At 37.6% G+C, this 26,048-nt stretch overlaps 1 protein-coding gene across 3 annotated transcripts in view; it reads right to left on the bottom strand.

The window, feature by feature from the left end:
- Positions 1-26,048, bottom strand: part of PDE4B (phosphodiesterase 4B) — a 568,971-nt gene that overhangs the window by 423,193 nt on the left and 119,730 nt on the right. Inside the window, exon 1 of one of the 3 annotated variants that reach the window (XM_064372454.1) lies at positions 18,508-18,560. The exons of the other annotated variants lie outside the window; for them this stretch is intronic. Coding sequence (XP_064228524.1) covers positions 18,508-18,545 — 38 coding nt within the window. The 5' untranslated portion in view covers positions 18,546-18,560. Of the gene's footprint in view, positions 1-18,507; positions 18,561-26,048 lie in introns of those variants that run through there. 3 annotated transcript variants of the gene reach the window in all.

Below are 26,048 nucleotides of genomic sequence, written 5' to 3'. Positions count from 1 at the left end.
TCCCAACTCCACATTCTGACATCACTTTGGCACTTGAAATCAGCCACAGTGGAAATATTTATGCCACAGAAGTCAGCAAATACTATAAGCCAAGGCAGTATTTTTCAGAAGTGATCATTAAACATTTACTAGCATACCACGGATACTGATAGATCCAATAAATCATAAAATCAGGTGGCCCAGCAGCAATCTACTATAACACAGATAGGATACACCCAGGTTCAAATGTGAGCAGATGTAAGAAGATGTAAGAAAGATATACAAACATATGTCACAAACCCACATGCCATCTGTCACTGTTACAATGCTTCTCCCCCATTTCACACCTGTGAATTCATGAAGGGTTTCCTGTGACCTGTGATGAGGGAGAAAAATCCCAAGACTGGTACATGGATGGATCACCTCGGTATGTGGTGTAAGCTAAAAATGAATTGCTGTTGTATTACAGTGTAGCATTGAAAAATAGTAATTAGGGAAAGATGAGAAGTGGCCTGAAATTGGGATATATGGACTAATGACTTACCCAGCTGACTGGTTGGGGCCTTGGAGCAAACAAGATTGGATGACCAGGTATGAAAAGGTCTGGGTAAGAGGCATATGGATGAACCTATGAGTGGGCACAAAGTGAAGGGACTGTTGTATTGTACATTTGTGCCTACCAGACAGAATCCACTGCAGAAGAATACTACAGAATCCCAAGGATAACTGGGCCAGACATGTCAGCAATTCTCTGTATTTGGCCACCTTAATGCCTGGAAAATGGTCTTACATACAGTGTAGCCACAGTGATTGAGACAGAAGCTATGAATGAACCTAACAGCATAGGCTCCATCACTTCAAAGCTGATTTAGTAACTGATGCTGCTGAATGTTGGACCTCCTTGCAACAGAAAGCAAAGCTGAGACAATCTCTCAAGACCAACCTGCCATCTGGTGGCAAGTTGATTACATATGAACCCTTTCACCCATGAAAAGGTTGTGTTTACTGTAGCCAGAATTAACATGTATTCTTGGTCTGGGTTTGCCTTTCCTGCCCACAGTGTCTCAGCCAGTTCACTATCCAAAGATTCAAAGTATGTGATAACCCAACTGGAATGCCACAAGATATTTGCTCAGGCCAAGGGATCACTTTACAGCAAAGGATGTGTAATGTAGAGGAAATAACCAGGGAGTGCACTGGTCCTATGACCAGCACACCATCCAGGGGCTGCCAGCAATAGAAAAATATGTAATGGGCTCAAATTTGCCACTGAGGGGCTGGCAGGAAGATGACACTCTATAGCATGGAACACTGTACTTTAGGATGAGGAATACACTTTAAACTAATAGCCATCATGTGGTTCTAGAGCCCAAATAGGAGAACACATGGGCAGGGAACCAAGGCATAGAAGTAGAAGTGTCATTGCTCACCTTTACTGTCCTTGCAATATCTGTGGCTGCCTAGTTCCATGATTTAGCAGCAGTGTTATCTTTCCTTAATGATTAGGATACATTATCCCACTGAATATGTTAACTTCTTTCTTTGCTTATTCATCTACTCGTATAAGGAGCCCAAAGCAATCAGGTAGCAGCTATAACTTCAAGTTTAGTGGTACATTTATTGTGTTCCCTGGTAGGAATGCTCCCCATGAAAGAACCAGGACCACTAGATTCATAAAGCCTACGGGGAAATGGGAAGTCATAAATGCTCTCCAAATCTCCAGACTCAATCTATATTTCCTGACTTTATTTTACTTGACTTACCTGAAGTATGCTTACTTACTTCATTTTTCCTGTCTCTGATCTTGTTCCCATATGGCCAGGGCTGGTCATCTCCATCATCTTAACTTGCCCTTTGCATTCCCCTTCCTTTCAAATGTTGTTCTTTTCTCATCCTAGAAACTCACTTGGGGATTCCATCTCCCTGTCTATAAAACATTCAACTATCATTTTATAAGCCTAAAACTTATAAGTCAGCTTCTCTATATCTAATCTTGCTCTTGAGTTACATGAATATTTTCAGACGAGCATTTGACAGATATCAAAGCCAGACAGGGCACTACAAGAAGAGAAAATTCCAGGCCAATATCCCTGATGAATACAGATGCAAAAATCATCACAAAATACTAGCAAACTGAATTCAACAGTGTATTAAAAGCACCATTCACCATAATCAAGTTGGATTTATCCCAGGGATGCAAGGATGATTCAACATATGCAAATCTAAAAAAAAATCAAAAACCGTATGATCATCTCAACAGATACAGAAAAAGCAACTGAAAAAATTCAAAAACCTTCCATAATAAAAACAAGTCAACAAATTAGGTATAGAAGTAATGTACCCCACACAGTAAAGACCATATATGACAAACCCATAGCTAACATCATAGTTAAAGATGAAAAGTTAAAAGTTTTCCTTCTAAGATATGAATGACAATGATGCCCACTCTTACCACTTCTATTCAACATAGTACTGGACATCCTAGCCAGAGCAATTAGGCAAGAGAAATAAATAAAAGATATCCAAACTGGAAAAGAAGAAGTTAAATTGTTCCTATGTGAAAATGACAAGATCTTATAAATAAAAAACCCTAAAGACTCCATAAATCAAAGCTGATTTAGTAACTGCTGCTGCTGAATGTTGGACCTTCTTGCAACAGAAAGCAAAGAATAAAAAATTATTAGAAGTATTAAACAAAATTCAGTAAAGTTAAAGCATATAAAATCAACATAAAAATTAGTAGCATTTCTATATACTAATAACATATTATCTAAAAAAGAAATCAAGGAAACAATCCCATTTACAACAACTACAAAAAAAATTACTTAGAAATAAATTTAACCAAGGAGGTGAAAGACCTGTACATTGAAAATTGTAAAACATTGAAACTGAAGAAGATGCAGATATATGGAAAGAGTCTGTGTTCATGAATTTGAAGAATTAATATTGCTAAAATGTTTATACTATCCAAAATGGTCAACACATTCAATGTAATTCCTATCAAAATTCCAAATGGCATTTTTCACAGAAATAGAATAACCAATTCTAAAATTTGTCTGAAACCACAGAACACTCTGAATAGCTAAAGCAATCTTAAGCAAAAATAACAAAGCTGAAGGCACTACACTACCTGATTTCAAAATATACCACAAAGCCTTAATAATCAAAACAGAATAGTGCCGTCACAAAAACAGATACATAGACCAACAGGACAGAAGAGAGAGCACAGAAATAAATCCACACATTGATGGTCAATTAATTTTTGACAAAGGTGCTAAGAATACACAATGAGAATAGTCTCTTTAATAAATGGTGTTAGGAAAACTGGATATTCACATGCAAAAGAATGAATTAGACCCTCATCTCACACCACAAACAAAAATCAACTAAAAATATATTAGAGTTAAATGTAAGACCTGAAAATGAAAAACTACCAGAAGAAAACATAGGGGGAAAGCTCCATTACATTGGTCTGGGCAATAATTTTTTTACAAATAAACCTGAAAGCATGGACAACAAAAGCAAAAATAAACAATTGGGATTATATTGAACTGAAAAGCTTCTGTACAGCCAAGCAAACAATCAACAGAGTAAAGAGACAACCTACAAAATGGGAGAAAATATGTGTAAACCATACATCAGATAAGGGTTTAATAGCCAAAATATATAAGGAACTCAAACAACTCAATAGTAATTTTAAACATGGACAAAGGATCTGAATAGACATTTCCCAAAAGAAGACACAAATGCCCAACAGATACATAAAAAAAAGTTCAACATCACAAATCACTGGAGAAATGAAAATTAATCCTACTATAAGATATTACCTCACACCTGTTAGAAAAGCTATTATCAAGTAAGTGAAAGATACGTGTTGAAGAGGATGTGGAGAAAAGGAAACCCTTTTATAGTGTTGATGAAAATGTAAATTAGTTCAACCATTGTGGAAAACAGTAGAGAGGTTCCTCAAAATCTTAAAAATAGACCTACCATATGACCCAGAAATCTCATTACTGGGTATACATCTAAAGGGAATGAAATAACTATGCTGAATATCTGTACTACCCTGTTAATTGCAGCATTATTCACAATAGCCAAGATATGGAACCAACCCAAATGTCTATCAATGGATGAACAGAGAAATAAAATGTGGCATTGATATGAAAAGAAATATCCTTTATCTTTTTTCAAAAAAAGAAGGAATTCCTGTCATTTGTGACAACATGAATGAACATGGAGGACATTATGTTACATGAAATAAGCTAGGTATAGAAAGACAAATGCCACATGATCTCATTTATATGTGGATTGTAAAAAAGTTGAACTCAGAAGTGGAGAGTAGAATCATGCTTAGCAGGGACTGAGGGGGCCAGTGTGTCTGGAGAATGAAAAGCAAGGGAAGATAAAGAAGGAAGCTGAGATGGTAGAGGCAGGGAGTAGTTTGACAACCTAATTGCTAATAGGCTACGGTAAAGAATTTTGTTTGATCTTAACAGCAATAAGAAGCCATTATACAGCTTTGGACAAAAACGTGATGTAATTTGACCTTAAATAATAATGTTTTGGGTATGGATAGAATGAACTGTAGGGACAAAGTGGAAGCAGAGACTATTGCAGGAAGGTGATTTGAAAAAGGGTGATGCCAGAGAAAATGGAGAGATTGTGGATTGAGGTAATGTCAGTCAAAGGATATAAAATTTCACTTAGGAGGAATAAGTTCAGGAGATCTATTGTCCATGATGACTATAGTTAACATCAACATACTGTATTTTTGCAAATTGCTAACAGAATAGATTTTAAGTGTTCTTACACAAAAAAATAAGTATATGAGGTAATGCATATGTTTTATCTATTTCACAATGTATACATATTTTTGTAAATTTTTAAAAATTACTTTTGGTTCCAGAAAGTTTTTTTCTGTTTTGTATTTGAATCTCCTAAGGACTTTTTTTTTTTTTTTTTTGCCATGGGTCATTGTCTGTCTCCCCCAGAAACTCTATTTCATGAGGTATACCTTATAGGTTTTCTCCTTTCTGGTTTTTCCTCTGGTAAAGGACACCTTGTTGGTGCCATGTCAAGGCATCAGGAAGAAACTTTTCTGATCTTCCTGCTCTGGCCTCATCATGCTCTCCCAACCCAAGAGATAGAAAAGGTCCAGCTGCCTGCTTAGTCACTTCCCAGTTTTTAGGAATCTGGAAATAAGAATTTTGGTGTATTTCTTTAGATGTGAATTTGTGGGAGATTATGAGTTTCTGAGAGTGACACTGTCCCAGGATCCAGGCATTCTGATTCTAATCTTGGGGCTCTTCAGTGTTGATGCCCAAGCTCTCTTATTCCCAAAGAAGAGAAATTCCTCCGCTCTCCTTGGCAAGACTGTGACAGAACCAGAGGCTTCATTACTATCCTCTAGGACCTGTCTGCCAGCAGAAGAGGTAGTTGGGAGTGAACAAGAAGTAAGACACATTCAAGCCTCTGTCTTCCCATCGTCCTTAAGAATGCTCTTTATCTGCAACATTATATTTTTTAAAGTTCTGAGGGAAAAAATAAAGCAAAATATCAACATTTGTTAAATCTATATGGTGGGTACATCAAGAGATTATGCCTATTAAATTATTTTCTGTGCTTTTAGTATATTTGAGGTATTTTTAAAATAAAATGAGCTATTAAAGTATTAATACTATATTTATTCTGAGGACTAATGAAATTTCACTCTCCCCTCTGAAGCCCAGATTCATACACCTAATTGCCTATAGCCATCAGCACTTTTATACTTGTCCAAAATTGATTTTTTGGTTTATACCAAAAATATCTTTCCCTGAGTGTTTTCAGTTTTAACAAATGGTACCACTATCAACCTAGCAACTCAAGCAAAAAGCATGAGATGCATTCCTGATCACTTCTTAGACCTCTACATGTATTTCATAGTAAGCCCTATCAATGTTTCTAAAAAGCAATTAAATCCTTTTACTTCTTTCCATTCCCTCTGGTATCACACCCTGTTTCAACTCATCTTCCTGCAATAATCTCTGCTTCCACTTTGCTTCTACGATTCATCTATAACCAAAACATTATTTTTTACAAGTCAGATAATATCATGCTTTTGTTTAAAACTGTACAATGGCTTCCCCTTACTGTTAGAATAAAACAAAATTCCTTAATATAGCCAACAAGCAGTTCGATGATCTAACTGCTCCCCACCTCTATAATTTCAACTTCCTTCTTTCTTCCCTCGCCCCATGCTTTCCATTCTCCAGTCACCCTGGCCTTGTTTCTCCTATGAAAATATACCAGGCTCTTTCTCATCTCAGAGCTTTCGTATTTCTAGTCCCTCTACCTATAAAGTTCCTACCTTGCCCCCTACTTTTTATACAGTAACTGCCATTTATTATTTGGGTATCAATAAAACATTACCTCTCTTGGAGGACTTCCGTAGCAACCTTGTCTAAAGCAGCATTCTTTTGCTCAGCCTACATTTATTCTATCACATTACCTTGTTTATTTCATTTATTGCATTTATCTCTTAGTTTTCTTGTTAAGTTACTGTAATTACTCCTGTAATCAGCTTGCATCTCAATGAACAGACTCATGCCTTTATCAAATAATTAACCAAATTCTTAACACAGGATTAGTAAGTTCCTCAAATAATAAGACATAGGATGAGATATTCAGCTCTATCTTCTCTGTCATCACAGTGGCTGGCACTCCCATGTACAAGTGCCTTGCTAAAGTGGATCTTTCTTGTCTGAAGAGCCCTCGCTAATGAGCCCAAACAGTCTACGAAGCTTTTCCTTGCATATAAAGTACAGCTGGTACTTATTTTTAATAATTATTATATTAAGCTTAACAAACTCAGTTTATACTTGTATAACTTATTTATACTCTTAGATACTTGTATAACTTATTTATACTCTTAGATGACTGCCTTTGTGGGGTTCAAGACCTGAGCATTCTCTTCACATAAATCCCCATTATGATTGTATATCTTCCCCAGTATTACTTATGAGGTAAGCTCAGTTTCTGTGACAAAGAGACACGCAGAACAACAAGACAGAAGTTTAGTTATTTCACATTAAAGTTCAGCCTGGTACGATGGTTCTCCACAAAGATGTCACATAATCAGGGCCCTCAGTCTTGCTGCTCTGTCAGGTCTGTGGTAACCTTGGCTACATGGTGCAAGAAATCTCACCACTGTGTACCCATTCCAAATAGTAGAAAGGGGAAAGGGAAAGGAGGAGGATGCCTCTGGCCAGAACCTAGTATAGCTAAACTTGGAGGAAGCTGCAAGAAAGGCTGAAAAATACAGTCTGTTTTCTGAGTAGTCATGTGTTCAGCTGCAATTCTGGAGTTTTCTTACTGCTGGAGAGAAGAGAATGGATCTTAGTGGTTCTCTTCTGTACCCTTACTAGAATAAAAATGTTGTACAAACAGAATTTCTCCGTCCTCTTTCAATCTTGTATCCCAGCACCTGGAACAGTGCCTGGCACATGTCCTCCTCTAATCATTCTCACTCCTTTTGTTCTGATTTTGTCCCGATTTAGCCACTGTCATTGCTCACTTGGACAAAAGTAGTATTGTTCTCAAGTATCTTTTTGTCTCAGCTCCCATCTATCTTCCATACTGCCATCAAAGTGAACTCTTTAAAAGTGTTCTACTTTTATTTCATTTCTTAAAGCCCTCGGGATAAAACAAATGTACCAGCAGAGCCTTTAAGGCCCTTTCCAATTGCATCTCACCACAATAATCCGGCTCTCCAACCATATACAACTAAACATAGCTCCCTCAACATGCAATCTTCTTTTATGCTCTTATGACTTTACACACATATTGCTAAACCCAGGAAGAACCAGCCACTCTCTCTTCTGCATTCCCACAATACCTTGTACATGTTACATATGACACTGTTTTACAATTTTTTAGTGCACACGTCTGCCTTTTCTACCAGACTGTAACTGCTGAAGAAAGGGCACAGGCCATGTTTTATTCATCTTTCAGTTCTTAGCCCTGTGTCGAGCACAATGCTTCCTTCTCTTTGATCTTAAGTCACCATACATTTGAATAAAGCATAGTCTATCTAAAGCTAATAAACCTATTTATATGAACATCCAGCATCCTCAGGAATTTATGACAGGTAGGATGAATAGAACATAGGAATTACAGAGACAATATACAGTTTACTACTCACACGTTCCCCACAGTGAAGGGCTCAGATTCTCCCTACGGTGAGACAAGTCAAGATGGGGGTGGTGTTGGTGGTTTAGGGTTTTTAATCATAGTTAAGAGGTTGGGACTATAATGAGAATTCCTAGAGGACAGGGATTTGTGTGGTTCAAACTTCTCCATGGGCACCAAAGGAGGAGAGCCCAGGTTCTCTTATCCTCTCAGAATGTGGAACTAAGGACAAAAAGGAAGATAGGTGGGAAACTGAAAGGTGTCAGCCATCAAATATCAAAAGTGAAGTCTTTATTTTTTATCATGAAACCATTACACTAATTATTAAATTTTGGTTGCAGCTATATTTTGTTTGCTCTTTTACCTGAAGGAATAATGCCCATCTAACAAGGTTGTTATGGAGTTGAGTTTAAATAAAGCAGAGGATGGAATGGACATTATATACTATAATGTGTTACAGTGAGAACATCATCTATATTTTAAACTATTATAACAATTTTTAGAGCTATATAGGCCAGAACTGATCCTAGGCACCTTTTATATAAAACCTGCACTCCCATATTCTAATATAAATTTAACTGATACCAGAATAAATGATGCGGTAAAGCGGGATTGAAGCATAATTTAAAATATTCATTATCCATTACCTCATATATATAAGACAGAGATTCTTGAGGAGACTTTATGAATTGCTGAGTTATTGACTGCAATGCTTGATGTACAAATCACAAATGCAGTTTCTGTAGCCAAAAGAATCCAGTGGGTGATGAAGCCTGAGGAGAGCTGAACAGATGTGTGTGTCATCAGTTTTCCATCCTTGCACTAGCTTTTGTTGAATCCCTGACATTCGCACATCTGTAGGTATTTTGATCTTTAAAACAGGGCATTAGGATCTGCAGCTAAGAGGCAGCACAAAAGTATAAAATATTTTTATTGAAAGTCTCATGCAACTGTCAACTTGTGACTGACTGTGGGAGCAATAAAGCACATCCTGTGTTTCAGAGCCCCCACCTCAATGAACCAACCACTTTCCCCTTCATGACAACAGATGAAATTGTTTCCAGCCTTAGACAGCAGCAGGGAAGTAGGCACCACTCTCCCCAGTGGCGGTGAACGTTGGGACAGTGAACATTAGACATCACACCTAAGTTAATAGATGCCCAAACAGATTCACCATGTTCCAACTGAAACATTTACAGAAGCAAAGCACAGCCCTCAGGCAGATGGAGGTGGGAGACGAGCAAACATTTATAATCTTCTCTGAGAGAACAACAAAGGAGAAGCCAGAACTGTTTCTTAATGAAAAAGTCCACCATAAGGAAATCTGAAACAAGACTCCTGCCTTCTTTATTTCTGTGCCTCTTCCTACACAACTGAAAATGAGGCTGATAATAGTTCTATGGTATCATTAAGCTGTGAGCATTCTCAAAGCAGTGCTGTTATCTAAAACCTGGGATTTAATTGCACCACAAATCAGTTGGCTTAGCATAGAAAAAAAAATTGCCCCCAGTTTAAAACTTGATCTTAACATGTGTCAGTGTTCTAGGACATGCCTGCCTTTGGCTGAAAAGAGGGTTCAAGGGCCCACTATCCCTTATTCTCAGCAGATGACCTAACATCCTACCTACTTTTTGAGAAAATCTATGTCAATCGTTCCCAAAATGTGGTCTCTGGGCTAATACCATAAGTATCACCTGGAGACTTGTTAGAAACACAAAATCTTAGGTCTTACTCTAGACACTCAACTCTAAGGGTTCAGCAATCTGTTTCAAGAAATCCTTCAGGAGATTCTAATGCACTCTAGTATTTAATAACTGATCTCCACCTTGGGAAATGAGGTTCTCCTATTTCTTTCCTTGTTATTTCCAGTACAGTCATGCATAGCATAATGATGTTTGGGTCAAAGATGGACCACATATATGATGGTGGTCCCATGAGACTATAATGATGCTGAATAACTGCTGTTGCCTAGTGATATTATAATGCCATTACATTACTGGCATGTTTGTGGTGAGCTAGTGTAAACAAACCTACTGTGCTGACTTTTTATCATTATTTTAGAATATACCCTTGCATATACAAAAAACAGTTAACTGTAAAACAGCCCCAGGTAGGTCCTTCAGGAGCTATTGCAGAAGAAGGCATTGTTATTCTGGGAGATGGTAACTCCATGTGTGTTACTGCTCCTGAAGACCTTCCAGTGGGACACAGAGATATTATAACCCTGATCCTGCAAGGACCTAGGCTATTGTGTGTGCAGTGTCTTCGTTTTTAACAAAAAAGTTTAAAAAGTAAAAATAAATAAATAAATAGAAAAAAGCTTATAGAATAAGGATATAACAAATGAAAATATTTTTGTGCAGCTATACAATGTGTTTGTGTTTTAAACTAAGTATTATTACAAAAAGTCCAAAAGTTTTTTTTTAATTAAGAGGTTTATAAAGCAAAAGCTCTTACAGTAAGCTCAGATTGATTATTGAAGAAAAATATTTGTTTGTAAATTTAGTGTAGCCTAAGTGTACAGTACTTACAGAATCCACAGTAGTATATAGTAACATCCTAAGCCTTCACATTCACTCGCTGACTCATCCAGAGCAATGATCAGTCTTGCAAATTGCATTCATGGTAAATGCCCTATACAGGCATATCACATTTTGTTTTGTTTTGTTCTTGCTGCATCCCATAAGTTTGGTATGTTGTATTTTTATTTGTCTCAGTATCTTCTAATTTCTTTCCTTATTCTTTTCTTTGATCCATTAGCTGAAGAATACTAGGATATCAGGAGTGTGTTAATTTCCACATATTTGTGAATTTTTCAGTTTTTTTCTGCTATTGATTTATAGTTTCATTCCAGTGTGCTCCAAAGAGATATTTCGTATAATTTCAATCTTATTAATTTTGTTAAGAATTGTTTTGTGACCTAATATGTAATTTATCCTAGAGAATGTTTCATGTACACCTGAGAAGAATGTATATTCTGCTGCTATGAGATGAGTTTTTATATAGGTATGTTAGGCTTATTTGGTCAATAGTGTTGTTCAAGATTGCTGTTTGTTATCTTATGTCTGGTTGTTTTATCTATTATTAAAAGTGGGGTAGAGAAACCTCCTATAATTATTGTATTTTTGTGTATTCTTTCTCTAGGTGTGTCAATTATTGCTTTATATGTTTAGATACTCTGATGTTGGGCACATATAAGTATTATATCTTCCCATTCAATTGGCCTTTACATTATTATATAATGTTCTTCTTTGTATCTTGTAACAATTTTTACTTTACGTATATTTTGTGTGATATAAGTATAGCCACTTCTGCTTTGGTGATCATTTATGTGGAATATATTTTTCCATTCCTTCACTATCTATTTGTGTCTTTAAATCTAAAGTGAGTTTCTTATAGACAGCATATAGTTGGCTCGTATTTTTCTAATCCATTCAACTACTCTTTGTCTTTTGATTGAGGAGTTTAATCCATTTCTATGTAAAGTAATCATTGATAGAGAAAAATTTACTATTGCTATTTTGTTCATTATTGTCTGTTTGTCTTGCGGTTCTTACAGCTGTCTTTTATTCTCTCTCTCTCTGTCTTTTATTTTTATTGAGACAGGGTCACCCAGACTGGAGTGCATCGGCACAATCATAGCTCATTGTAATCTAGGCTTAAACAATCCTCCTGCCTTAGTCTCCTGAGTAGCTAGGGCTACAGGCACATGCTACCATGCTTAACTAATTTTTAAAAAATATTTCTGTAAAGACAGGGTCTTGCTATGTTGCCCAGGCTGGTTTCAAATTCCTGAGACTCAAGTAATCCTCCTGCCTTGACCTCCCATGTCTTACTCCCTCATGCTGTCTTCCTTTGTGTTGTAGTGAATTTTCTGTATCTGTATTGGTATACTTCAATTCCTTTCTCTTTTTCTCTATTGTATCTTCTATAGTTATTTCTTTGTGACTACCACGGGGCTTACAGAAAATATCTATTAGTCTATTTTATAGTTTACTTAAAACAGTCTATATTAAACTGATAACTTACATTCAATTTCCTTATACTTTCCCTTCTTTCCCATCACACACTATGTTACAGATGTCAAAATTCACATCTCTTAATATTCCATATCCCTTTACATAATATTTAATTATATTTCAATATTTTTTGTGTTTTAACTTTATACTATAATTAAAAGTGACTAACAGTTACAGTATTTGCAGTAGTCTGTATTTATCTAAATATTTATCATTAGCAAGTTTTACTTTCTTGAGCTATCATGTTACTGTTTGTGTCATTTGTTGCAACTTGAAGAGCTTCCATTATCATTCCCTTAAGACAAGTATGATGCTCATCAGTTTTCTCTGCTTTTATTTGTCTGGGAAAGTCTCCATTTTTGAAGGAGAATTTTGGCATACATAGTATTTTTGGTTGGCAGGTTTCTTTTTGTTTCAGCATTTTAAATATATTATCCTACTCCCTTCTGGCTTTCACAGTTTTGTACTGAAAAATCCACTTTTAGTTTTATGGGAAATCCCTTGTACATGACAAATCACTTTTCTCTTGCTTCTTTCAAAATTCTCCCTTTGCCTTGACTTTTAACAATATAATTATAATGTATCTCCATGTAGATTTCTTTCAGTTCATTTCATTTGGTATCTACTGGGCTTCCTAGAGTAGAATGTGCATTTTCTTCCCCAGATTTGGGAATTTTTATGCTATTATTTCTTTGAATATGTTTTGTGGTTCTTTCTCTCCCCTCTCCTCCTAGGTCTTCTATAATGTGTACATTGGTCCACTTGATGATGTCCCATAGTCCATTAAGCTGATTTTTGTCATTCTTTTTTTTTTCTTTTTGTTCTTCTGACTAAATAATTTCCAATAACAATAACTTGTCTTCAAGTGTGCTTATCCTTTCTTCTGCTTGATTTAGTCTGCTGTCACACTGCTTTAGTGACGTTTTCAGCTGTTGTTGTATTATTTAGCTCTACAAATTCTGTTTGGTACTTTTTATACTTTCTATATCTCTGTTGAAATATTCATGTTTATGCATTGTTCTCCCAGTTTTGTTGAACATCTTTTTAATGATTAAGCTCTGTTAGGTAAATCATATATTTCTCTTTCATTAGGCTTGGTTTCTTGAGATTTATCTTGTTCCTTTGTTTGGAATCTATTTCCATTTTATTTTTATTTTCTTTGACTCTTTGTATTGGTGCTTGTACATTAGACAAAACAGCAACCTCTCTCAATCTTCACAGACTTACCTTATATAGGAGAAGACCCTCACTAACCAGCTCAGCCAGAGATTCTGGGGTCCTCTCCAACCTGCCAACCTGTTTTCTTTGTTCTAAGCAGCTACCATATAGAGTATGCTAGGTACAATCAGTGTTCCAAGGCAAGTGATATTGGAGGCATTCCTCAAGTAGCCCCCAGAAAAGTCGAATCATTTGATGCCCTTTCCAATTCTTCCCACCACAGAGAGAGAGAGAAGCTGGGATCTGTGGTTTTTTTTACCTGTTCACCCTACACTGAGCTTGTGAGAGGGACTGTGTCACCTAGTTGCATGCTAGATCAAACCAGCATATTTGTTCTCATTGGCCCCAAGCCAGCTAGAGTATGCCAGGTCCCATGAGTACCCCAAAACAAGTCAGACAGAGGAGGTCCTTTGGGAAGCTCCCAGAAAAGCTGGGGCATTAACCTAGTGGGCACAACCAAGCAGATTAACTTTTCTCTTCCCAAGAGATGCTGGAAGCAGGGGTTTTTCATTTTCTTGCTCTGTGTTGAGCTGAAGGAAAGGGTATGGGAACCGTCAGTCCAAACTTCTGTTTCTGTTCTCACCAGCCCCTGAGTGGCTAGATTATGTGGGGTTCCATTACTGCTCCAAGACTGGAAGAGGTAAGTCCATCCTTTGGGGAGGAAGAAGTTGGAATAGTGTCATACCTATGGTCCAACTCTTTTACTCCCCAGGGAGAAGCTAGGAGCTAGGAGTTTCCTTTCAGTCATGTGGCACTGAGCTGTGGGTAAGGATTAAGACAAGAGGAAGCCCTGAATTTTCCTGTGGGATTTGATGTGTCTGGATACAGGAGCCTCTCAACTAGTTTTAGATTTCTCAATAAGAGAATCTGTCTGTGAGTTGTTGTTGAATTGGTGGGTTTGTTGGGGGAAGGAGGGTATCACTTCTGTAAATGACATTTTATTATTATAATTTCAAATTTCAATTGTCTATTGCCAATGTATAGGAAAGCAACTGATTTTGTACATTATGCATCCTGAAACCTTGTTATATGATTATTATTTCCTTCAGGGAGAGGTGTTTCTTTTTTGCCTCTTTGTTTGTTCATTTTTGCCAGTCTTTATTTATAAACACAATAATGTCATCTGCAAAGATCATGTTATTTCTTCTATCCCAAACTGTATGCCTCTTTGCATTAGGCCACTCTCCCATTGCTATAAAGGAGTACCTGAGACTGGGTAATTTATAAAGGTTTAATTGGCTCATGGTTCTACAGGCTGTACAGGAAGCATAGCTGCTTCTGCTTCTAGGAAGGTCTCAGGAAACTTACAATCATGGTGGAAGGCAAAGAGGAAGTAGGTATGTCTTAAATGGCTGGAGAAGGAAGAGAGAGAGAGAAGGAAGAGGTGCTACCCATTTCTAAATAATCATATCTCACAATAACTCACTAACTCACTATCATGAGAACAGCACTGAGGGGATGGTGCTAAACCATTCATGCAAAACTGCCCCCACGATCCAATCACTTCTCGCCAGGTCCCACTTCCAACATTGGGGATTACAACTGAAAATGATTTTGACATGGGGACCCATCACAGATTCAAACAGATTCAAAACCACATCATTCTGGGGGATACAGATTCAAACCACATACTTCTGTCCCTGGTCCCTCCCAAATCTCATGTCCTTCTCACACTGCAAAACACAATCATGCCTTCCCAACAGTTTCCCAAAGTCTTAACTCATTCCAGTATTAACTCAAAAGTCCACAGTCCAAAGTCTCATATGAGACAAAGCTAGTCCCTTCTGCCTATGAACCTTTAAAATAAAAAACAAGTTAGTTACTTCTAAGATACAATGGGGGTATATGCATTTGGTAAATACTTCCATTCCAAAAGAGAGAAATCAGCCAAAAAAACAGGGCTACAGGCCCTATACAAGTCCAAAATTCAGCAGAGTGGTCATTAAATTGTATATCTCCAAAATAATCTCCTTTGACTCCATGTCCCACATCCAGGACACACTAATGCAAGGGCTGGGCTCCCAAGGCCTTGGGAAGTTCCACTTCTGTGGCCTACCAGGGCTCAACCCCCAAGGCTGCTCTCAAGGGCTGGCATTGAATGCCTGCGGCTTTTCCAGGTGCTGGGTATAAGCTATCAGTGGATCTACCATTCTGGAGTCTAGAGAACAGTGGCCCTCTGTGATGGTTAATGTGAGTGTCAACTTGATTGAATTGAAGGATGCAAAGTGTTGATTCTGGGTGTGTCTGTGAGGGTGTTGACAAAGGAGATTAACATTTGAGTCAGTGGGCTGGAGAAGAAGGACCCACGCTTAATCTGGTGGGCACAATCTAATCAGTTGCCAGTGAATATAAAGCAGGCAGAAACACATGAAAAGGAGAGACTGCCCAGACTGGCCTAGTCTCCCAAGCCTACATTTTTCTCCCATGCTTGATGCTTCCTGACCTTAAACATTGGACTCTAAGTTATTCAGTTTTGAGACTCAGACTGGTTTTCCTTTCTTCTCAAGCTTACAGATAGCCTATTGTAGGACTTTGTATCCTAGCAGTCTCTCTACAGAACCCTGACTATTACAGATTTTGGTACCAGGAATCATTCTAGAGGAACAGAATATTAATCATGGAGTTCTTTCATTGCTTTTGGGGTTTCTGGAATTGGCTGCTTAATATGGTTGGACCCCAAAACACTAAGAACTCTACTTCTAATAGTATGGAGAATCCTGATAGTCCTTGACATGGACTGTGTAGACAGTTATGCAAAATAAATGCATTCAACACTCCCGATTCACTACTCGTGAGAGGCAAGGAATTTGGTGATGCTATATATAATTCCTTTGACCATATGTGAAGAACCAAGAAACATAATGAAGCTGGTAGGCTGCTTCTAAGTTCAGCAGACACAGTGATGAAAGAAAGTGATGAACTCAGGGATTCTGTCTCCTGGCTTCAGAAGCAGATTCTGAACCTCAAATCTGCTAAGATTTCCCTGAGTGAGTGTCTTTTCTTCTATAGAGAAAGAGCTGAAATAGTGGATAAACAGACACAAGCTCTTATGCAAGTGGGTGACCTGCAACAAAAGGTGCATGCACAGCCTCTCCAGGTGTCAACTGTTAAAGTGAGGGCATTGATTGGAAAAGAATGGGACTCTGCATCTTGGAATGGGGACATGTGGGAGGACCCTGATAAAGCTGGGGACAATGAGTTTGTAAATTCTGATGAACCTTTTTTGCCAGAAGGAACAGCTTCCCCATCCCCAGTAGTGGCAATATCCCCTCCCCGACCAATGCTGCCATCAGCCTTTCCACCTTCATCTGAGGAGATGAACCCTGTTCTGCCTGAGGCAACAGTGATGGCCTCCCCTGAGGCAGTTGCCAGGCAAGGTAATGTTGATTCTCCTCAGGGCCCACCCTCAACACCCCTGTTTGCTTCTAGACTTATAACTATCCTAAAGTCCTGGTGGGCCCCTAGAGGTGAAGTTGAGAGTGTAACCCATGAGGAGTTGCACTACACTCAAAAAGAACTGCATGACTTTTCTCATTTACGTAAACAGAAATCTGAAGAACAGTCATGGGAATGGCTATTAAGGGTATGGGATAATGGTGGAAGGAACATTAAGTTGGATCAGGCTGAATTTATTAATTTGGGCCTGCTAAGTAGGGACTCTGGTTTTAACATTGCAGCTTTCGAAGTTAAGAAAGGTTCTAATAGTTTATTTGCTTGGTAAGCTGAAATACAGATTAAAAGATGGCCCACAGCTGGGCATGAGGGCTCAAGCCTGTTATCCTAGCACTTTGGGAGGCCAAGATGGGCAGATCACGAGGTCAGGCATTCCATACCAGCCTGGCCAACATGGTGAAACCTGGACTCTACTAAAAAAAATACAAACAAATTAGCTGGGCGTGGTGGCGTGTGTAATCCCAGCTACTCAGGAGGCTGAGGCAGGAGAATCACTTGAACCTGGGAGATGGAGGATACAGTGAGCTGAGATCCGCCACTGCACTCCACCCTGGGCAACAGAGGGAGACTCTGTTTCAAAAACAAAGATGGCCCACTGTGAGCAAGCTGGAAATGCCTGGTCTCCCTTGGTTTAATGTACAGGAAGGGATCCAGAGGCTTAGGGAGATTGGGATAGTGGAGTGGATTAGTCACTTTAGACCACCTCATCCCAGCTGGGAAGGTCTAGAAGATATACCCTTGACCAATTCCTTGCAAAATAGATTTGTGAGGGCAGCACGTGCATCTCTGAAGAGCCCTGTAATTCCTCTTCTCTGAATGCCAGATCTAATAGTGGAAACTGCAGCCACTCAACTACAAAATTTTAATACAATGGGAGTAATTGGATCCTGGTGGCACTCAACCGTCAAAGGCAAGGTGGGCATAGCTACCTTATTGGATAGCAGAGGCAAAGCAGCAATCAAATAGTCTGACTAGTGTAGAGCTCTTGCACTGACTAATTAAACACAATGTTCCTGGAAGTGAAATTGATAGGAAGCCCACTGCATTCCTACTTAATTTATACAAGCAGAAAACTACTAGGTTGAATGGACAAAAGACTAATTTAAATTATAAAAAGAGAGAATAATGGTCCCTCAATCAATTTCCAGACTTGAGCCAATTTACAGACCCAGAACCTCTTGAATGAAGGGGAAGCCAGGTCCCCTTGAGAAAGACCCCTATATGTTACTGACAATTCCTGCAGTGAATCTTTCTTCCATCCTGCCCCAAGGAAGTCTCCAGCCTTTTACCAGGATACCTGTGTACTGAGGAAAGAAAATGATTGACATTTCGGAAAATTACTGAACATTGGCTCTGAGCTGATGCTGATTCCAGGGGACCCAAAACATCACTGTGGTCCTCCAGTTAAAGCAGGGGCTTATGGAGGTCAGGTAATTAATGGAGTTTGAGCTTGGTCCAACTTACAGTGGATACAGTGAGTCCCCAGACTCATCCTGTGATCATTTCCCTAGTGCCAGAATGCGTAATTGGCATAGACATACTTAGCGACTGGCAGAACCCCTACATTGGCTCCCTGACTGGTAGGGTAAGGGCTATTGTGCTGGGAAAGGCCAAATGAAAGCCATTAGAATTGCCTCTACCTAGAAAAATAGTAAATAAAAAATAATACCTCATCCCTGGAGGGATTGTGGAGATTAGTGCCACCATCAAGGACTTGAAAGACGCACTCGTGATGATTCCCACCACATCTCCATTTAACTCTCCCATTTGGCCTGTGCAGAAGATAGATGGAACTTGGAGAATGACAGTGGATTATCATAAGCTTAACCAAGTGGTGATTCCAATTGCAGCTGCTGTATCAGATGTGATAAACATAATATATGTTACATATATTTATATATATTATATATATAAGATATATATTTTTTAAGTAACCTAAGTCTACCTTCACATATAGTATATATATCTTAAAACAGAATATTCCTATTTGCTCCTGCTTGCTCATTTCACACTGTTGTCTTTCACTTCCCTTATCCCTATACTGTAATCACCCAGTACATTGTTGGTATTGCTTGAAACAGTTATGTTTTATATAGTTAAGAAAGTTTATCTTGAAAAAAACTGAACAATGTTATCTTATCTTCATTTATTTCTCCTCTGACACTCTTCTTTGTGTAGATCTGTGCTTATGCTCTATATCATTTTTCTTCTTGATGAATAACTTTTTTTAACATGCTCTTATAAAGCAGGTCTGCTGACAATGAATTTTCTCAGTTTTGTTTGTCTGAAAAAGTCTCCCTCTCTCCTTCATATTTGAAGAATAATTTTGCTGGTTATAAAATTCTAGCCTGGTGAAGGTTTTTATTTCAACACTTTAAACAACATACTCCACTCTCTTCTTGCTTTTATGGTTTCTGACAAACAGTCCAGTATAATTCTTACTCTTGTTCCTCTATATGTCTGTTTTTATTCTTTGACTTCTTTAGTGATTTTTGTCTTTGGTTTTCTGTAGTTTGAATATGATATACCTGAGAGAGAGAGAGAGAGAGAGAGAGAGAGAGAGAGAGTGTGTGTGTGTGTGTGTTAATCCTTATCTGTGGATAATTACCAATACCTAGATCAAATATCAAGAGATAGTAAAAGAAGTAATCAATTTCATGTAGGTCCACAAGTACGAAAGAAGAAAAGACACTAAAATAAGATTCAGATTAAACTATTGCAAACTCAGATGTTCCTTTCTGAAAGGGAGATAAAACAGTAACAACACTAATATCTACCACATAAAATAAGCAAACATTTTACTCAAAGCCAGAAACATTCAGATACTGGGGAAAGATAGTGTCTTCAGGAGCAAAAGTCAAAGAAATAGGTCCTCACGAGGCCCTTAGGAGCACAAACTTAAGAATTATCATCAGAAACTTCAGTTTAAGAATGTACTAAAGGCCGGGCATGGTGGCTCACTTCTGTAATCCCAGCACTTTAAGAGGCTGAGGCGGGTGGATCAACAAGGTCAGGAGATCGAGACCATCCTGGCTAACACAGTGAAACCCGTCTCTACTAAAAAATACAAAAAATCAGCTGGACATAGTGGCACACACCTATAGTCCCAGCTACTCAAGAGGCTGAGACAGAATCGCTTGAACCGAGGAGGTGGAGGTTGTAGTGAGCTGAGACTGCGACACTGCACTCCAGCCTGGGCAACAGAGCAAGACTCCATCTCAAAAAAAAAAAAAAAGAATGTACTAAAGGCAATTTTATAGCCAAAACAAGTGTGGAATGAAAGGGCCTAAGAGCTCCATAGGAAGTAATTATGAAAGGTTTCTGTAATATTGTTAACAAGGTTATCTCAACAAAACCCTTGCTTTAAAAATAAGGAAAAGTATCATGTTACTTTCTTGATGCTACTGAAGAAATACCAAGTTACTAAGGAAGTAGCAAGCCAAAGTCTAAGTGGACGTTTCTCACCAAAGGTACATTAATGGACACCAAAGCTGCTTTTGGCCTAAGGATATTTACCACACGGAGTAAAAGTTAACATTGGTCTGATGACCTTGAGGGTCAAGGGGAAACCTTAATCAAAGCCAGCCATGCCCACGGTGAGGCATTCAAAAGGAGTCTTCCCAAATTAAACCAGAATTTCAAAGGGCTATTTTTTCAGAGCAAAGGTAAAACAGAAGTAAATATGCCCCTACTCTACATCCAGGAGACTGCCAGAAGGTTAGCCTTGGTGATAATCCAAGCAGGGCCAGGTGTTCGGGGTGTGGAATCAAAGGCAGTGGACTTTAACAGATTATGAACATGTTTCAGCTGGATGACTGAGAAACCCTCTAACCAATCTACCAATGCCCCAATGCCCCTACAGACCTGGTAGAATCACGTGCAAATTCTCCATGGTGAACCTTATTCTGATACCTTAAACTGTGCCTACAAATAATGTTTCAATGACAATGAGCAGCACACAATAAATTTTTTAAAATTTAGCACACCTCTTAAACCTAATGTTGAAGGGAATAAATAAGTCAAATGCAGAAGAGTACATATTATGTGATTCTATTACGTATTCAAAACAGACAACACTAATAGATGTTGTTAGAAGTATGGAGGAGGTAGTGATGGGACAGGAGCTCGGCAGGGGGATGGGGGATACACAAGAAGAGCTTCTGAGATGCTAGTAACATTTTCTTGATTTTGCTCCTGGTTTTGTGGCTGTGTCCAAATTGTGAAATTTTATCAACATGACCTCTTATGATATGTACACTTTTTTGCACACCGATTGTACTTTAATAAAGTTTTTTTCAATAGTAGTAAGGAAATTTTTTTATTTTTAATTGTGGGATACATGTGCAGGATGTGCAGGTTTGTTACATAGGTAAATGTGTGCCATGGCAGTTTGCTGCATCTACCAACTTGTCACCTAGGTATTAAACCCAGCATGCATTAGCTATTTTTCTTAATAAAGTGTTTCAAAAGCATGACCAATAACCATCAGGAAATACAGATAATAGAAAACAGACTCACTAAAAACTGTACATACTAAAATTAGCAAAAGGGTAACATAACTATTCTTGCTCTTTCGAAAAGTTTGAAAATATCTGCAATGCAATATACAGCCTCTAAACTGGTCTCTGATGATCTCCACCTCTTGTTTATTCCTTTGCAGGATCCCCTCTCTTGTGCATGTGCAAGACCTAACGAACAGAATATACAAAAGTGATGAGATGTCACTTCTAAGATTGTAAAAATACTTTGATGTCTGTCTTGTTCACTCTCTATTGGTCTGTCTTTCTCCAAACACTTGCTCTGGAGAAAGCAAACTAACATGTTAAAAATAGCCTTCACATGGGTCTATGAGACCCACATGGCAAGCAACTGGTATTTCTAGTCAACCAGAGCCAAGAATTGAGCCAGTCGACAATCATGTTGGGAAGGTTGGAAGCAGATCTGCCCACTTTCCACACATGCACGTGACTACAGTACTGGCCAATTACTTGATTTTATCCTTGTGAGCGACTCTCAGTCAGAGGCACACAGATAAGGCACAACTGGATTCCCAAGCCTTAGAAACTCTTGAGATAAAAAATGTTAGTTATTTTAAGTCAGTACATTTTAGAATTATTTCTTATGCAGTAATAGATAGTGAATACATTCAGGGAAAAGAAAACCACATAACATTATCTAGTATATTTTTAAATACATGAATACAAACTTTAAAATAAAAAATACAATAATGAAAATGAAAAGTACCAATACAATAGGTTTAATAACAAATGAGACATAGTTTTAAAAATATTAGCAAACTGGAAGGCAGATTAGAAACAATTATCAGAATGCAGCCTAGAAAGACAAAATTAGAAAAAAATGTGGAATAATTTAAGAGGAATGGAAGATAAAGAAGTTTTAAAAAAATACATTTAATCAGAAGTCCAAAAGCAGAGGAAAAAGATTCGCATAAAAAATATTTCAAGAGATAGTGATAAAGAATATCCCAGATCTGATGAGGAAGACATAAATTTACATATTCAAGAAGTCTGGGAAATCCCATATAAGATAAATAAAAGGAAATCCACCCTTAGGCACATCAAAGTTCAACTGTCCAAATCCAGAGACAAAAAAAATTGAAAGTTTATCTATAAGAAAATTAGAGTGATAGCTGATTTCCTAATAGTAACAACAGAAGACAAAAAGCAGGGAAAAAATAGTTTCAAAGTGTTGAAATAAAGACATTTTCAGATACACTGAAGTAAATTCTAAAGAATTTACTCAGGCAAAAAGGCAAGTAATCCCAGCAGAGGGTCTAAGATATGAAGAGAAATTAAAAGCAAAAATATTGGTAAATATCTGGGAAAATCCAAATCAAATAGTGAATGCAAAAAATAATGCTAATATATTATGTGGTAAGATATATATGTATAGACAATTAAAATACATAAAAACAAACTGTAAACATGGAAGGGCTTGAAAGAGTAGTGTTCTAAGATCCTCATCTAAGAAGAGTAAAGTTATAGATTAACTATAGATATTCAAAGCCCAGAATTGGCTTATTTTCTAAATTTGGTTATGTGGTATTGCACTGATAAATTTGGTAGATTAGTAACTATTTAAAAAGTGAAGTCCATCAGGGACTTGGCATTATACTAATGTAATTTATATGGGCCTGAAGAAACCACAGCCTTTACAGTGGAAGATGACTTAGGCTGCAACTGCTTAGGAATCCCTTCCTCTATACCATGCTTCAAGGTCCTGCTAACAAAATGAGAAAAATCAGGACTTAATTTCTCTTAACTTCAGTTTACGAGAGCTGGAAACTTTGAAATCAGATTTTATTTATTTTTTGGGGGGGGTAATACTCAAAAGAGCAGTGGTTGCTATTGGGAGCACAGTTTCACAAAGGTGGTAGTAAGTCGATCCTGGTCTATTCCTGATATCTTTCTGGAAAGAACAGCCACATCCCTGATGTGCCCCTAAACTAAAGGTGAAAAGATTTAAAAAATTTTTAATGTTAAGGAAGAACATAGTTCTACCACTCTTTGATATGCCTTGCAAGTGTCCAGAATGCACCAGCATCACATTTCCAGCCTCTTTCTGCCTCCTTACTCGCTATTCCCCGGGGAGAATGAATAATTTAATCTTTGTTGGTGTTTTCAGAAGAAACTGGCCATGTACAATTCAGTGCTTCCCTCTGCTTTCTCACATGAGTAGGATTTCTATAGATCCTCCTTGCTACATGTTTTGTAGCAGTAGGCCTTCTATTTATGTGTATATTAGGGGTGAGGGGATCCTGCTCAGATCTAGCATCTATGTAATTATAGGGTTCAGTATTAGGAACGCACTTGCCCACAGACATAAATTACATTATTTTATCTTTTCTCTTTTTTTTTTTTTCTTTTTTGAGATGGATTCTCACTCTGTCACCAGGCTGGAGTGCAGTGGCACGATCTTGGCTTACTGCAACCTCCGCCTCCTGGGTTCAAGCGATTCTCCTGCCTCAGCCTCCAGAGTAGCTGGGACTATGGGCACACACCACCACACCCAGCTAATTTTTTTTGTATTTTTAGTAGAAATGGGGTTTTACCCTGTTGACCAGGATGGTCTCGATCTCTTGACCTCATGATCCGCCCACCTTGGCCTCCCAAAGTGCTGGGATTACAGGCTTGAGCCACCTCACCCAGCATAAATTACATTTTTCAATATCAACTTTATCAATGCTGGTACTGATAAAGTAAAAATAACATCTTGCTTTCATATCTGAATTCTTGCATCGTATTTCCAAGTTGGTTCCAAGAACTCAGTAGGTAAAATTCCCCTAAAACCTCCAATAATAGAAAATGGATAATATTGGCTGCTCAGTCTAAATATAGCAATAAAAATGACAAAAAATAACATCAAAATAACCATTAAGAACAAGTGACTGTGCCACATGCATAGCAAACGTTTTCTTAAATTTTCCTCATAACTCTGAAATGTAGGTATTATCATCTCTATTGTTTGTTCATTTGTGTTTTGGAGAATGTATAACAGTAGAAACTCATCTAAAAGGCTACAGAATGGAGGTCACCCAATAAAACAGGGCTTGACCCTTTCTAACTCTTTCTTGCTCCAGGATAAATAAAACCACTGTTCTTATATTCCAGGCCTTTTGTCTGTAATTACGGCCAGTTTTCTGCAAATAAAAATATCATAAAATCATGTTAATATTTCTATATAAAACTTTATTAAAAATTGGGCAATATTTTTCAATAGAACTCACTCAAATTATTTCACTGTGTTTGATGGCTTGATCTAGAATACACAGTCCCATACTTATGACTTATTTAGCACATCAGCCAGGACCTCAAAGTGAGTTTTTGTCCTTGATAACTGTAAAAGCAATTATTAAATCCTAGAATCATGTCTTAGAGATCTTTACTAGTCGGGATCAGCAAACTCTGGCAGGCCAAATCCAGCCTGCTGCCTGTTTTTGTAAACAAAGTTTTATTGGAACACAGCTACATTTATTTGTTTACACATTGGCTATGGCTCCTTTCACAATATAACAGCAAGGATGAGTAGTTAAGACAGAGACTGTAGAGCTCATAAAACTTAAAATATTTACTATCTTGTCCTTTACAGAAAATATTTACTCATTGCTGGTCTTGGCATGGAAATTGATTCCATATTCTTGGTATTCTAAGTGGTAAGTATAATTCTTTCTCTCACTTAGTCCCCAGCTGTACTCATCTCTATGAACTTTCATCAAGTTGATGGCAATGTTGATAATTTGAACCCAATTTCTTCACTTCTAGTCAAATCATTTTTCAATCAGATTCCTTCACCAGTCTTCAGCTATTAGGATTACAGTGGAAGCTGGATTTTCAAGAGATGTTTACAAATGCTTTTAGTTGCTTATATTAAAAAAAAAAATTAGAGTTGATAACTGCATACTCTCATACATTAAAAAGTACCCAGTTAATTGAAATAAAACAAACATATTATGAATGAATTACTAATATGTGATACTCACTGACTCGACAACATGAATAATGGCTAAATTTTCTATTTCACCCTAAAATACTGACACCCAGAATGAGGCTACTAATAGTTGAGACAAGATGTCTAATCTTCAAAAAATCTTTATTGAATAATGATCAAGAAGATAAAAACTAACATTTGCTGATTACCTAACGTATGCATTTTACTAAGCAAAGTACCTTAGATTACCTAATTTGATCCTCGCAATAGCCTATGAGGTAAATATTATTGCCCTCTTTTAAAAATAAAAACACTCAACTAGGAAAGATAAACAAGCATGCCCCAAATGGCAGAGTCTGTATTTGATACTTCCAAGGAAGGAACAATTCTAAAACGGCCAAAATGTCCTTGAATTAGATGAACTAAAACTTTACAAGGCACTGTACATTGTTTCCTATGTGTTATTCAAAACATCTAACAACAGATATAGCACCAACACCCACCAAAACCAGACTCCTCTGTGCCAGTCTTCACCTCTTTGTTTTTAGGTTGTGAGGAATTCTGGAGGCTTCTGGAGAATACTCTGGGATAGTAGTAGGGGCAATCAGAGAGCTCAGGAAAGCATATATTTACCAACTGGTATGAAAGCATTTCAATATTTTAACAACTGGTAGAATTGTATCACTGCCAACTTCGTGAAAAACAAATCTGGAAATCTTTAAGACTCCAAATCCGTAATTATACAGAAGCATAATCAAGACT

Source organism: Aotus nancymaae, unplaced genomic scaffold (genome assembly GCF_030222135.1).
Source record: "Aotus nancymaae isolate 86718 unplaced genomic scaffold, 86718_ANA_hifiasm-v0.15.2.pri h1tg000007l, whole genome shotgun sequence".
Taxonomy (NCBI): domain Eukaryota; kingdom Metazoa; phylum Chordata; class Mammalia; order Primates; family Aotidae; genus Aotus; species Aotus nancymaae.
This window is presented reverse-complemented; position numbering and strand designations above follow the sequence as displayed.